The following is a 14,076-nucleotide window of genomic DNA, read 5'->3' on the forward strand; positions in this document are numbered from 1 at the left end:
TTTAAACCAACATTAAAGCAGTATTAATATTTGAATACTGCAAAGGACCTAAGCCTGCCACTTGCCATAGCAGGAGTATATAAAACTCCTTTGCAGTTGTAATCAGGTGTCATAGGAATTGCAAAATGAAGAACTAACACTTACCTTAAGGAATGCATGAGTAACTGTTGTCTAGACAACATAGGTAAATCAGTACTTACAGATCATGCACTGGAGCTATACATTCAGACAAGAGCTCAGAAATGTGAACAATTATTGCATTTTGGTTATGCACTTCTTCAATCGAAGAGGTCCTTAACCCATTTGCTCCTACAACTTTACCACCAGATAAATTTCTATGCCACAACAGAAACTAAAATGTGCCTGAGAATTGATTCTATTTATTGAATACTGTCCTCAGTTAATGGGAGTTTTAGGGAGCATTAAAATTAGGAAACATCGAAGAAATTTATTTGTAAACAATCCGTTTACTTATGATATAGCAGACAATGTACATATCCTTCACATACAAATGTAGTGCAAAAACATAGTGACCTCAGTAGAAATCATTTATAACACTCAGATGTTAACAGATGTCCAGCAACAGTAACAATGGTGCATGTAAAATTCCTACTTTAATATCTATACCATCAAGATAACAGTGCACACAGCAGGAAGAAACACGTAAGTTAACACTTCTTAATTATAAAAATATAAAAAATATACATTTCACTTCAAAGAGTGCTCAGATCCTTTCAGTATGTATTTTGTACACCTCATCACTGACTAAAATGACAGATCAGCAATAAATTACTCCTAAGCCAAACATAAAATGCCACCACCTTCATGAATCACTAAAGTACTTATAAATATTCTATTAGTACCACTTCCATTCTATTTACTTTAATTAGGAACAGATTGTTGTGATAACACTCCGACCTGGAAGTGAAAATAAGCTGAGAAATGGCAGTACACGCAAAGAAACAATTTCAACAGCTGTCAGCCCAGTGCACAATACGAGTTATCTACATAATGAACCACAAAATTTTTTTCACAAAATGAATGTGAGTTATTAATATACAGTAATAAGGCGTTGTGTGTGTGAAACCCATTTTATGTTCAGATGTATGCACATACACAAATATTACGTTTCTCAATAAGGGCACTATCATTTTTTCTATTGCATAATCTGACTTTGGTAGAGTCAGTGCTGTAAGATACCCTTTTACTTTTACAAATGAGACTCCTTTTTTAATAATAAATATCAACATCATTCACCCATTGCATTAAAAGACTTTGAAAATCTGATTACCACCCTTCTTCGTTTAATACCAGTTTCATTTCTAAATATAATGCACACAACACAATCGAAATATACATAAAAGAAACTGAGATTTCATATAAAACTGAGATTTCATTTAAAATGTAAAAGCAATTGCTTTCTATTAAACCAGTTAAATACAAGGTAACCAAAAACTTAAATACAGAAATAAATTGTAAACAGACAGAGATTTACAGGGAACTGCTGCACTTCTTCCCTACTCCAAACAATATATTGAACTTTCATACTACCAGTAGTTTATCTGATTAACTGAAATTACAGAATTATTTGGGGAAAAAAACTAGTAAAGATAGACATGATACACTATGGATTGCACTGTACATGAAAAAGATGATCTGATAGTTTCAGTTATCTGCAACATCATCAAATATTGCACACTTCAAAATCAAACCCGAAGTATTCGTGTTTGTAACAGAACATTAAGTTGCGTTCATGTGATGTATTACATTTCTTGAAAAATATCTGACATAACTGTTTTCCTGGCATATTTCATTTAACCATAGTTAGCCACAAGGATGGAATCCTGTATCACATGCACTACAAGAAAAATATAAAATGAAGGACTAAAATGCCTCCCACAAAACATATATATTCATAAAAAAGAAAAGCTTCAGATCTATCAAAAATATGTAATAGTTAATGGATGTAAGCAGCATTCAAAAAAGATATACAGGATGTAATAAACGTCTATGTGACTAGTTCTGATTAAACGAAACAGCACAAAAATATGTTTCTCCTTAGCCAATATGGCTCAGAACAATTGCAATGTTGTATGTTATACACATTGATACACTTTTAAGCATTGTATGTAAATACTCTATGAACCACACATTAAACATTCATCTTTGTTGGCTAGTGAACAAACCATTGCACTCATATTGTATGCTTCATCGCTGTTGTTCTGCACCTTTGGGGTGGAATGGCCATTTGTTGAGGTGCTAACATTGCGTGATAATTTACTCTTGTCGACTGTGAACTGGATTGCTTGAGCCGCAGGCTTAGTACGAAGATAGTACATTCCCGTCTTCAGCCCCTAAATGAACAGATACAAAAAGAAGAAATTTAACCATTATAAGAACAATAAAAACAGATGTAAGAATTACTGTAATGTTTTGCTTTCGATAACTTTATCTCCTTATGGGACACAAGCAATAGCTCCCACATGTATCTACATGGACGGTTACTTCTTGTAACTTTTCTTTCTTCATAAGACAAGTACGTTATCTTGTTTCTCTGTAGGCCAATGAATCTACTGTCCCTATACGTCAAAGGTGTCTACTTCCATTAATACTCTTATTCTTTGTTATATCATTAAATCAAAATAAATACAATGCTTCGAACTGCTGTACAGTATTCTGTTTGTGGGCCAGGGAGTCGAGTTATGACTACATTTCAGAGAACAATGTTAATTAACTGAATACCATCAGTTTAATATAACTTACATAATGTAAGCAGAGCATAGAAGATGAGTTGATGATACTGCTACTTTAAAGTAGAACTAACAAGCTGTGTTTTGAGTGTCTGTGTAGTGTGTAGTAAGACAAAAATTAGTTGATGAAGGTATACAATTCAAATGGAGGAGCGACACTTGGAGAAAGTTTCAAACAGCAGTCCACACTTCACACGAAAAATACAAATTTCATGCAATGTAAACAAAATGGTTTCATTCTTGTTTATTCCCCCTCAATCATGAGAAAACATATCTGCTGCATCAAACAAAAACTGGACACCTAGCAATGTCACTGTTATATGTCTTTAAATATGTCTGCTTGTGTCTGTATATGTGTGGATGGATATGTGTGTGTGTGCGCGAGTGTATACCCGTCCATTTTTTCCCCTAAGGTAAGTCTTTCCGCTCCCGGGATTGGAATGACTCCTTACCCTCTCCCTTAAAACCCACATCCTTTCGTCTTTCCCTCTCCTTCCCCTCTTTCCTGATGAGGCAACAGTTTGTTGCGAAAGCTTGAATTTTGTGTGTATGTTTGTGTTTGTTTGTGTGTCTATCGACGTGCCAGCGCTTTCGTTTGGTAAGTCACATCATCTTTGTTTTTAGATATATTTTTCTCACTGTTATATCACTGTGACAAAAAAGTGCACTAATAATACTGTACTCAGTTTGGTCATGGTAACTTGCGTTTGTCGACTAAAACAAGGTGCCTGGCTTATCATTCATTTCTGTAATTTATTTCATATTTTCTCGTTCTGACATTACAGACTCTGTAACACCAAACGTGTCTATGTGTCAACGTAATCCTTAGATATTCTCTAAATAGATATTAAATATTAAAATAACTTTATAGCAGTCTTCAAAAACTGTTTTATGTGTGAACAGAATATTATTTACTGCTAACCAATCAGTCGTTATGTCCATTACGTCAGTATATAACTTGCTTCTGTCATTTAGGCAGGTCGGATATTTTGTGACATTTCAGCTTGCACTTGAGAATGGCTATACAGCCGAAAACATGACTGCGTGAAATAAATTAATAGATATTTACAGTTTCATGGTGGGAATTTCCTTCAAAACTGTTGTGTATGTAGCAGGAATGCTGCAAGTCTGCAAACTCGTGTACTTGCTCTAATTTCCACTTGCACCTGACAAAAGACAGGCGACGAGTGGCCTGCAGCGGAGACTCATGAGTCAAGTCTTATGTGCACATGAAGATGGCGTGTTCAGAGATGTCACAAGACCCGCTGACGAGGTTAAAGCGAGTATACAGAGGTCATTTCTGATCCTTACATTATGTCCCTGTTGGTGGAATGTAAGTACAGTTACTCTAACAACATAAGTTTTTCACTTTCAAAACACATACGCATGTCAATAGTGTTTCACATCTAGGAATTATATCTTTTCTGGAGGTTTTATAAGTAAGTTAGAAGCCTTTGATGAAAGTGAAGTTTCACTTTGGATTCATCTCTGTAACTTAAGTGTTCTTCCATAGTTACTCTCCATAAACTTCCTATCTTCCATATATTAATAGCTGTAATAATTAGTGTAGCTGTAATAATTAGTATAGCCGTTGTTGGGAACCACAGTAATAACTTTTTTGCTCCACATTTGTTGATATTGTCCACGAACTGTCAGTGATGTGACTGAGTGGACATGCTAATGAAATACTTATCACTTGATTTTAAGATAACTATCTGGTGGGAAAATTTTTTCTTTCACACCTTGCAGTATGATTTCTTTGCTCAATAGAAGACTGAGTTTCCTTTCATTATTCATTTTAGTTACTGTGCTGCATCCAGTTAAGAAAACATTGAATGAAATTTTACTTGTTTTGCAGAGGTGGTTCGTTTTAGGGCACTGACTGATGCATACGAAACACAGATAAAATTTTGCAGTACTTCATAAACGATTCAAGATATTTAAACGAGTATTTGGCAAATGACAGCACACAAAGAAACGCGTATATTATATTGCCGTCTGACTAATACTTTAAACTTTTTCACTGATTGAGATGTGGATGCAACTATAATTTTTTTCAATGGAAAGTTGTATTTGTCTGAACAGCATTTAATATCTCGTCAAAAAGGAATACTCTGGGATTACACACATTAATATTTATGATCATCTATGTAGGACACTCAGCTACAATCGGAATCTGTTTGTCGTTATGTTACAATGTGTATTTGCTAAGTAACTTAATCACTTAAAACTTCTGGACTATTAGGCCATACTAGATGCATAAAAGTTTCTCCGAACATTTCCTCTCTGACTGCAAGAGACATCTTCAAGGCAAAATGGTGAACTACAATCAGAACTCGAGGGAGTGCGGAACATGTAAGTAGTGTTGATTATTGCTCGTAATGCCAACATTCTTATGCTGCAATGTTGACATCCAAATTTTATCTTATTTAATACCTTTCTCCTTTCTGTTAAATTTATTATGGAGTTTATAAATCTCAAAAGCCTCTTTATACATATGAGCATGATAATGCGATGTTTCAATATGATGCTTGTCTTGGTGAATTTTATTTCAATATCACCCTCCTGGTAAACGTGTTCCAGTACGGCCAATTAATGCACATATCCCAGGCAGCAATTCCTCTTGTGTTCAACGTGACGGGTGCTAACGCTGCTTTCTGTTGTACCAATATAAATCAGTCCACAACTACAAAGAATGTTATATCAACCAAGTGCAATCAAAGGATGTCATACGTCTTTTGCCGATCTTTTATGTTCCTGGCGGGTCTGAAGATAGTTTCCACACCATACTTGCTGAACACAACAATTCTTATATGGAGGTGTCAGATACTCTGCTTCATTTTTTTTTTTGTTCTGCTTCCTCTGCACCACCACGACAGTGTGCCATTTTCTCAATCAAAAACCAAGAAGATGAATACACCAACACAAATAAGATCACATGAGCAAATGTACACAGGACGAACAATGGAAAGTAGCCGAGTACTCAGGGCAGAAATGCAACTACGCGAACACTATCTGGTCGCTAAGTGCCTCGTGCATTAATGCGCCTGGAGAGTACAGACTCAAGCGGCTGACCACATTAATCTACTGGGAGCATAAAGGTGGCAGCAAGGAAGTGGATGTACACATGTCTAGAGCACCTGACAAAAGAATCAAAGGTGTGAGTAAACATATCCAGGGCACCCGGGGATAACAGCAACCACACATTAACTCAGTCAGTGAAAAGGTTAAACGGTAGAGTGAAAGCAAGTGACCAAGTCAGGATTCGGTCCCACACCCTTTCAGATACCAGCCACACGCCCTATCACTAGATCACCACACCGGATGCAAATCAGATTGCACTTCCTGTGTCCTCTGCTCTCTCAAGTTATAGCAACTGTTCGTTAAGTGGCAATGGCATTGTTCTCACAACTTATACACAAAAGCCTTCCTTGCAAGTGAGTGTGCCTATTAGTCTATCAGATAAAATCCCTACATCAGTTCCTGAGATTAGCCTGCACATACAGTCTGAAGCAAGCAACTTATTTCAGTGTGTGTGTGTGTGTGTGTGTGTGTGTGTGTCATGTGTGTGACAAAGTCACACATATTTTCCAAGCTATTGGCAGGCTGTATTTTATGTCCTATCCAGCCACTGTCAACCATTTTGCTTTCCAAATAGCAAAACCCATCTACTACTATGAGTGCCTAATATCCTAACCTAATTCCCTCAGTTGATTTAATGACTACATTCCATTACTTTTATTGCTGATCTTATTACCTATTTTCAAGACTCATTCCATTCTGTTCAACATCCAAATCCTTTGCCTTCTGACAAAATTACAATGTTGTCAGCAAACCACATTGTTTATTTCCTACCCCTGAACTTTAATTTCCTTTCCAAATTTCTCTTTGATTTCCTTTGCTGCTTCCTAAATGTACAGTTTGAATAACACCAGGTCTAGGCCAAAAACCTGTTTCATTCCCCTTTCAACTACTGCTTCCCTTTAATGTCCAGGCTCTGGTTCAGGTTCTGTACAACTTGCAGGTAACAGTTCCCTCATTTTACCCCCGCTACCTTCAGAATTTCGAAGAGTGTCTACCAATAAACTTTGCCAAAAGCTCTCTCTCAATCTGCATATGCCACAAATGTAGGGTCAGTATCGCCTCACATGTTACTTGATTTCTTTGAAGTCCTACTGATCTGCGAGGTCTGCTTCTAGAGGTCTTTCTATTCTTTGGTCAATAAACTGTGTCAGTATTTTGCACCCATGATTTATTAGGCTAATGGTTTGGTAATATTCACACCTGTCAGCACCTGCCTTCTTTGGATTGGGAATTATTAAGAGTCTTCTTGACATCTAAGGGTTTTTCGTCTGTCTCACATCTTGCACCATGTGGAATGGCTTTGTCAGGATTGGCTCTCCCAAGACTTAATGATTCTGAGGATGTGTTGTAGGCAACGTGGGTCTTGTTTAGATTTAGGCCTCACAGTGCTCAATGAAATTCTTGTAAAGGTTTTAATGTGACCCTCTATTTTCATATACTACTACTACCCTTCCTATAAATTTGTCTTCAAATTCATTTCTCTTGTATAGCCTTTAAATAAATTCCTCCCATCTTTCTGCTTTCCCTTCTTTGCCTAGTACTAGCTTGCTATCTGAACTCTTGATATTCATTCAGAGATTTCTCTTTCCTCAAAAGGTCTACTTTTTTCCTGTAGGCAGCTTCCATGTTTACTCTAGTAATGCATGCTTCCACAATGTCACATCTGTCCTCTAGCCATTCCTGCTTAACCAATTTTTCACCTTTCTCTCATTCCTTAGATGTCTTTATTCCCTTTTGCACCATTTTCTTACTTTCTATTTTCATCAATTAAATTTACTATCTCCAGTGCAATCCAAGGCTGCTTCTAGGCATTACCTTTTTACCAACTTGATCATCTGCTGCCTTAACCATTTAATATGTCAAAGCTGCCCAATAGTCTTCTATTGTATTCCTTTTCTGTGTCCATCAATCGTCACCTACTCTTCCCTCCAAATACGTGAAAAACCACATCTCCTTAATTTCCAACATTTTTTTGCAGTTTATTCAGTTTTAAATATCAGTTCATAACCAATAAATCAGGGTCAGAGTATATACTTGCAACTGGAAATGTATTACAGTTGTAAGTTTGATTTTGAAATCTGTCTTACCGTTACATAAACTTCGTGTCTTCACATCTCTCTCAATTCCAGGTCTCTTCCAACTGTACAACCCTTTTTCATGATTCTTATACTAAGGGTTACTGTTGATTTGCTACAGTAATGCATTCATTAAAGTGTTCATATTAATTTATCTGCATTCTTATTTTCTTATTCATTATCAGACCTACACCTCCATTACACCTATTTGATTTTGTATTTATAATCCTGTACTCATCTGACTAGAAGTCTTTTCTTCCTGTCACTACACTACACTAATTTCCATTGAACTTGAATCTACCCATTCCTTTTTTAAATCGTTTAATCTTTCTGCCTGATTAAAAGGGTGTAACTTTCCTCACTCTGGCACGTACAAAGCCTTGTGGGTTGCACCTTAGGTACAGGCCAGCAAGGCAAATCGTCTAAGCATAAAATACTTTTACAGCTTGTTGATATACTTTACACTAACCATAGTAACAGATCTATGATAATACAGCTGAATGCGTTTACTTGACAAATCATAATTCTTGTAACATCAAGTACACTTTTTTATTTTGTAAAAACAAAAATTCTACACCAATTAACAGTAAACTGATTTTCGACATTAGCTTTTCCTTGTCCTCTTTCTCTTACAGTTGGTTGCAAAAACTATTTTTTTTTTTTTAAATAACTTGTGTCACAATATTCTGGAAAGGAACTAGTGAATTATTGTGCTGACAAAGCAAGTAATGCTATGGAGGAACTATAATGTAATTACCATTCGCCATGCATAGAAATGCATTGATGTTAGCTTTCCATAATTTGGTTCAGCAATATGTATGTTGAGAGACTGGCTCTGATCAATGAAAGCTCCTCTATCAGCTGCCATCTTGATAATAGTTTTTTGAGGTATCTCCCACACAGTTTTGTACAGCGCCTTCAGATCATCAGGAATGCCAGCAATGTTCTGCAAACAAACAACATTTAATTAAGGAAGTCCAAATTTTGGTTTACTGTAGAGTGCAATCTTAGATACTTGCCTGTATTGATCCACCACTTGCTATTATTTCATTCTTCATATCATCGTTCCACAGACCACACTCAGTCAAGTCCCTCAAGAGGTGTTGATTTACAACCTGCAACATACAATAATTGAAATGAAATTAAAATGGATTAAGGAAAGTTGCATAACTTTACAAGATCAGTTGTGCAAGAAATAGATTTTAGAAGTGTAACATGATTTCTGTTACCACCGTGTAATTTTCATAAAATGCTTGGTAATTCACCTTTTACATATCAGCATAAAAGGTTGACAGTGTATTACTTCAACAACTTAAACATTACAAGTATTAGTAACTGAACTGACATGTATCTAGCGGTCAATTATTTTTGACAGCAGTTGATATTTAGTCCACAACAGTTTGCTTGTGTAATTTTTTGAAATTGAGTAAGTTTTTCTGTTCAGATTTACAGTGTGAAAAGAAGCCCTGAAGCTTTCAAAGCATCAACGGAAAATATCTTCTTAATTCATAAGATGCAGGGTTCATTCATTATGTAACTACTATACTTTTGCTTTTTGGTACAAATCTACACTGTATGTTTTTCCAGAGAACATGCCTGACTACTTTAAGATTACGTAAACAAATGGCACACTTTTTAAATATAGAATTATATGGCAATCACATTGTCACCTGTTAATGTTTGAATTTTGGCTGTTACTGATGCGCCAATAATGACCGGTTAGTTAATAGCCTGAAGGTGTAAGAAATTATCATTGTGGCCTTGCAGAACAAAACTTTATTTGCATATGCTGAAAGAATGAGGAGGTGCACTGGAATTAGCAAATACAGATAAGATAAATACTCAATCTCACGTTGATAAATGTACTCCAAAAAATGTTTTTTTTTAGTTGATGTAACTACAAGAGAATAATAAGAGTAGGAAATAACAACAGAACTATTGTTACTCAAAACAATATCTACGCTCCGTGGTGGCTGTAAAATATTCCATGCTGGTTGCAGTGCCCCTGGTGGTTATCACGAAAAGCCAACTGACAAGCAGAGCACCATCCAGGTAATGCGCAGGGAAGCACACACGCTGTCCCGATCTCGTTGTGCGAGGTGATGGTGGTAGGAGGTGGTTCTGTGACAATCGGGAGGTGGTTCTGCAGCAGTTGGAGGCAGTTCTGCGACAGAGGTAAGCGACACCGGTGCTTGAGCAGGAAGTTGTGGCTGTGGACAGTTGTAAGCAGGATCCTCATGCAGAACGTAAGCTGGTTTCGCGGAACATAAGCTGGTTTCACTATCAATTGGCACTGTATACAGTTTTCCTTTTAGCAGTATTTCAAAGGTTTCTTCTCCTTGGGCCAGTGTAAGGCACTTGTGCAGGTCTGGCGCCACCTGTTTGGTGCATGACGCTATTGCAGGACACTAAGTCTCGATGAAAGTCAGTAGCAGGAATGCTATGTCTTGAAACTTGGAGAGGGCGAAGTCGAGTGACATGTTCCATGAGCTTAGCTACAGAGTCGTCATGATCCTGACCAAATGTCTGTGGCAGCGGTGCTTCAATGAATTCTCCAGGTGGTGCAGCGTTTCGCTGCACACTAGTTTCACCAGTGAAGTGTAAGTCAGGTTTCTACACCATGCAGAGCCCCAGAAGAACAATCGGTAACACAGTAGTCCAGTCTGATCCATGGCACATTATGTCCCCCTTGAGTGTGCAATGCCAGCACTCAACTAAACCATTACTGGCTGGATGGTTACTAGCAGTCCTGTGGTGCACTGCGTTGCAGAACTTGGCTAATTGAGAGACTAGTTCCCACTTGAACTGGTGGCCGCAATCCGTTGTCACATGTAGTGGGCAGCCAAAGCAAGAAATTCTGCTTGAGGTAAACACGAAAGCTATTTTTTCTGCTGTTATGTTGTCTATTGGAGTTTTCTCAGGCCAGCGTACGAGGCGATCAATCATTGTTAGAATGTATCTCTGTTCGTTGGAACGAGGCAGTAAGCCTAAGATGTCAATGTGGATGTGTGCAAATCTCACATAGGTCACTGGAAAGTTTCCAATCAGTGCATGAACGTGACGACGAATCTTGCTTTGTTGCCAGTGTATGCAGGTACGTGCCTATTACCGGGAGTCTTTTTGCACACTGGGTGAAGCAAATTGGTGCGAGAGGGCGTGAACTGTTGCCCTGACACCAGGATGACTTCAATTGGGTACTTTGCCCAAAGCTGGTTTATGAAACCCTGCCGACAAGAATGATCTTGCTTTTCCTTTGGCAGCAGCATCAGACAGGCAATCCGCTACCACCTTGTCGATTCCGGACACATGTCTGATGTCTGTAATAAACTGTGCAATAAACATTAGTTGCTTGTGCCAGCATGGTGAACAGTTGTTGCTGTTCTGTCTGAATGCATACATCAACGGCTTATGATCAGTGAAAATAGTGAATTCTCTCACTTCCAGTTGAGGTCATAAGTATTGCCTCCTATATTGCAAGGAGTTCACGCTCACACGCACTTCACAAATGTTAAGATGCCGACATCCTGAGAGTAAAATGCCAAAGGTTGCCACGCGACTTCGTTTAATTGTTGCAGCGCAGATCCAATCACTGCCTGGCTCAAGTCTAATTCTAGTGCAAGCAGTGAGTCTAGTACATGCTTCAAAGGCAGAATTCATGTCTTCAGTCCACTGAATCAATGAAGTTCCCCCGTTTTTCGGACCAGCCAGTGCTGCAGTGAGTGGTTCTTGTACTTCAGCAGAGTATGGCACATACAGACAGCAGAAATTGAGCATACCAAGAAACTGATGTAGATCATGAGCTGTGTGCTGTTGTGTGATCTGTAATACAGCTTCCACTTGTTCTGGGAGGGGAAGTGTGTCCTAAAAAATCAATCTGCGACTGGCCAAACACACATTTGGCTGTATTTAACACTACCCCTTATTTCCTGAGCTGCTCTAAAACTTGTAGCAGATGATGTTTGTGTTGTTCTGTGATCCAGGAAAAAATTAAATCGTCATCTACATATGAGAAACAGCATGTCAGTCCTTGCAGTACTGAGTCAAAATGCTGCCAAGATTGTACAGCGATCCTCAAGCTGAATGTCATGACTTTCTTTCAAATAAGCCCGAAAGGGGTGACAACTGCCGTTTTCGTAATGTCTTCCTCTGCAACTGGTATCAGTGTATATGCCTCAACGCAGTCCAAAAAAGTAAAAATCGTCACGTCTTGTAGTACATAATTGTAGCTGCGCAGTATAGGCACAGGGTATCGATCTGATACTGTCCGGGCATTGAGAGCACGATAATCACCATGAGTGCCAGGCGCCGCTTTTCTTAGGCATGAGATGTAGGCGAGACGACCAAGGGACTGCTACATATGATCCCTACTCTGAGTATAACATCAAATTCTGCTTTTGCAATAGTTAACCAGTCAGGCGCTAGATGCTGAAAGTGGCAAGAGACTTGAGGGCCGCCTGTGGTCTTGATGTAATGTAAGGTGTCATGACATACTTCTCTGGGTCCTCCCGGGGGCTGCGTCATGGCCGGAAACCGTTTGAGTAGGCGGGCTTTCTCCCCAGCACCTGCCTGTATGAGAAACAGAGCACTCAGCTGTGAAACCTAGAAATCGACAGCCCGTTGATGCCATCAACCAACAGTGCATTCCTGACATCGGGCAGCATGTTGTTGTGCGCCAACAGATCGACATCGTTGACAAGCTTGGTGACGCCTGTGATGGAGTCCCACATGAATGCTTGGTGTAGTCCCAGGTCTAGTTTCATGCACTGGGTGCCATAGATTTTGATGGACAAATTATTGGCAGCAGACAGGTAGAATAATGTTGTGGTTCTACAACAATGTACCAGTCTCCGGGAAGAATACACAAATCTGAGCCAGTATCCACTAGATATTTGTAGCCTGTCTTCATGTCACTGACAGAGGCATTGGAATGATGTTTTGCAACCGGTGACAGCATCTGACGTGCGATGACCATTGGTGTTGGTGTACGTGCAAGGAGATGTACACTTATATGTCCGGTTTCCAAATTTCTTATGGTACCAACAGAAGGAGGTTTGTTCTTGTCCTGTAGTGGAAGAGGTAGTTGAACGGCTTCCGGACCTCCTGCGGTACCAGTGCAAGTTGGAACTGTTGTCTTGTCAAGAGAGTAGCTCCTCAACTCATTTGGTGAGGCGGCCGATTTTCGCTGCCAGATTATCATGATCAACATATGTGACTCCTGCCAGCAGTAGGCCCAAATGTGTTGCTGCCAGTGTATTAGTCAAGGCTGCAGACAGCATGGATTGTGTTAGGTTGTTCAACACTGCCGGCGCACCACTGCATGCTGTTACCCACATACTAATGGCAACCTGGCCTGTAGCACCCACTATATGGGCAGCCAAGTTGGCCAGTGCTTCCAAGGGCCTGTCGGTCTGCAATGCTATGTTGGATTGTATGTGTGGCAGCAGACAGCGACTCCACAATGTACGCAGCAGGCTATCAGGCACAGTACGAATGACTACCTTGCCGTGCATGTGCCACAAAAACTGCAAGAGTATGCAGTCTCCCATTACTTCTTGAGTTAACACCTGTCATATACATTCCTCTTCCAATGCAGAAACTAATCATATCAGATCCGCATTCAATCTCTTATTTGAGTTGACTGCTGATGGTGTGGTGATAACATCTTGTAGGAGGAGAGGAGGAGATTAGTGTTTAACGTCCCGTCGACAACGAGGTCATTAGAGACGGAGGGCAAGCTCGGGTAGGGAAGGATGGGGAAGGAAATTGGCCGTGCCCTTTGAAAGGAACCATCCCGGCATTTGCCTGAAGCGATTTAGGGAAATCACGGAAAACCTAAACCAGGATGGCCGGAGGCGGGATTGAACCGTCGTCCTCCCGAATGCGAGTCCAGTGTGCTAACCACTGATAACATCTTGTACTTCCGCAGTGTAAAGATGGTATAAATGACTGACGACCAGTACAAATTTTGAGGAGTCCAAAGTAACACCATCACAGAGGAAACTGGCTTCAACCTGCACAAACCAGAGTGCCAGATTGTGCAGCCATAAATGGGGTCAGCAGAGTGAGAGTCTCGTGACTTGGAATTATTTCTCTTGACAATTCTGTGAAGTCCAGGGTGTAAATGCGGACAAGGAAAAAAAAATTCCCAGACATCCCATTTAAAAAAT

General features: G+C 39.3%; 1 protein-coding gene across 1 annotated transcript in view; it reads right to left on the reverse strand.

Annotated features, from left to right (window-relative positions):
* Window positions 1-428: 428 nt before the first annotated feature.
* The window catches only part of LOC126416312 (ribonucleoside-diphosphate reductase large subunit), an 81,561-nt gene continuing 67,913 nt past the window's right edge, over window positions 429-14,076 (reverse strand). The window contains exons 12-14 of the mRNA XM_050083973.1: window positions 8,929-9,024; window positions 8,667-8,855; window positions 429-2,354 (exon numbers count right to left, since the gene is read on the reverse strand). Of these exons, the coding sequence (XP_049939930.1) occupies window positions 2,139-2,354; window positions 8,667-8,855; window positions 8,929-9,024 (501 nt within the window). The 3' untranslated portion in view covers window positions 429-2,138. The remainder of the gene's footprint in view (window positions 2,355-8,666; window positions 8,856-8,928; window positions 9,025-14,076) is intronic.

The sequence above is a fragment of the Schistocerca serialis genome, chromosome 8 (genome assembly GCF_023864345.2).
Source record: "Schistocerca serialis cubense isolate TAMUIC-IGC-003099 chromosome 8, iqSchSeri2.2, whole genome shotgun sequence".
NCBI classification, from domain to species: Eukaryota; Metazoa; Arthropoda; class Insecta; order Orthoptera; family Acrididae; genus Schistocerca; species Schistocerca serialis.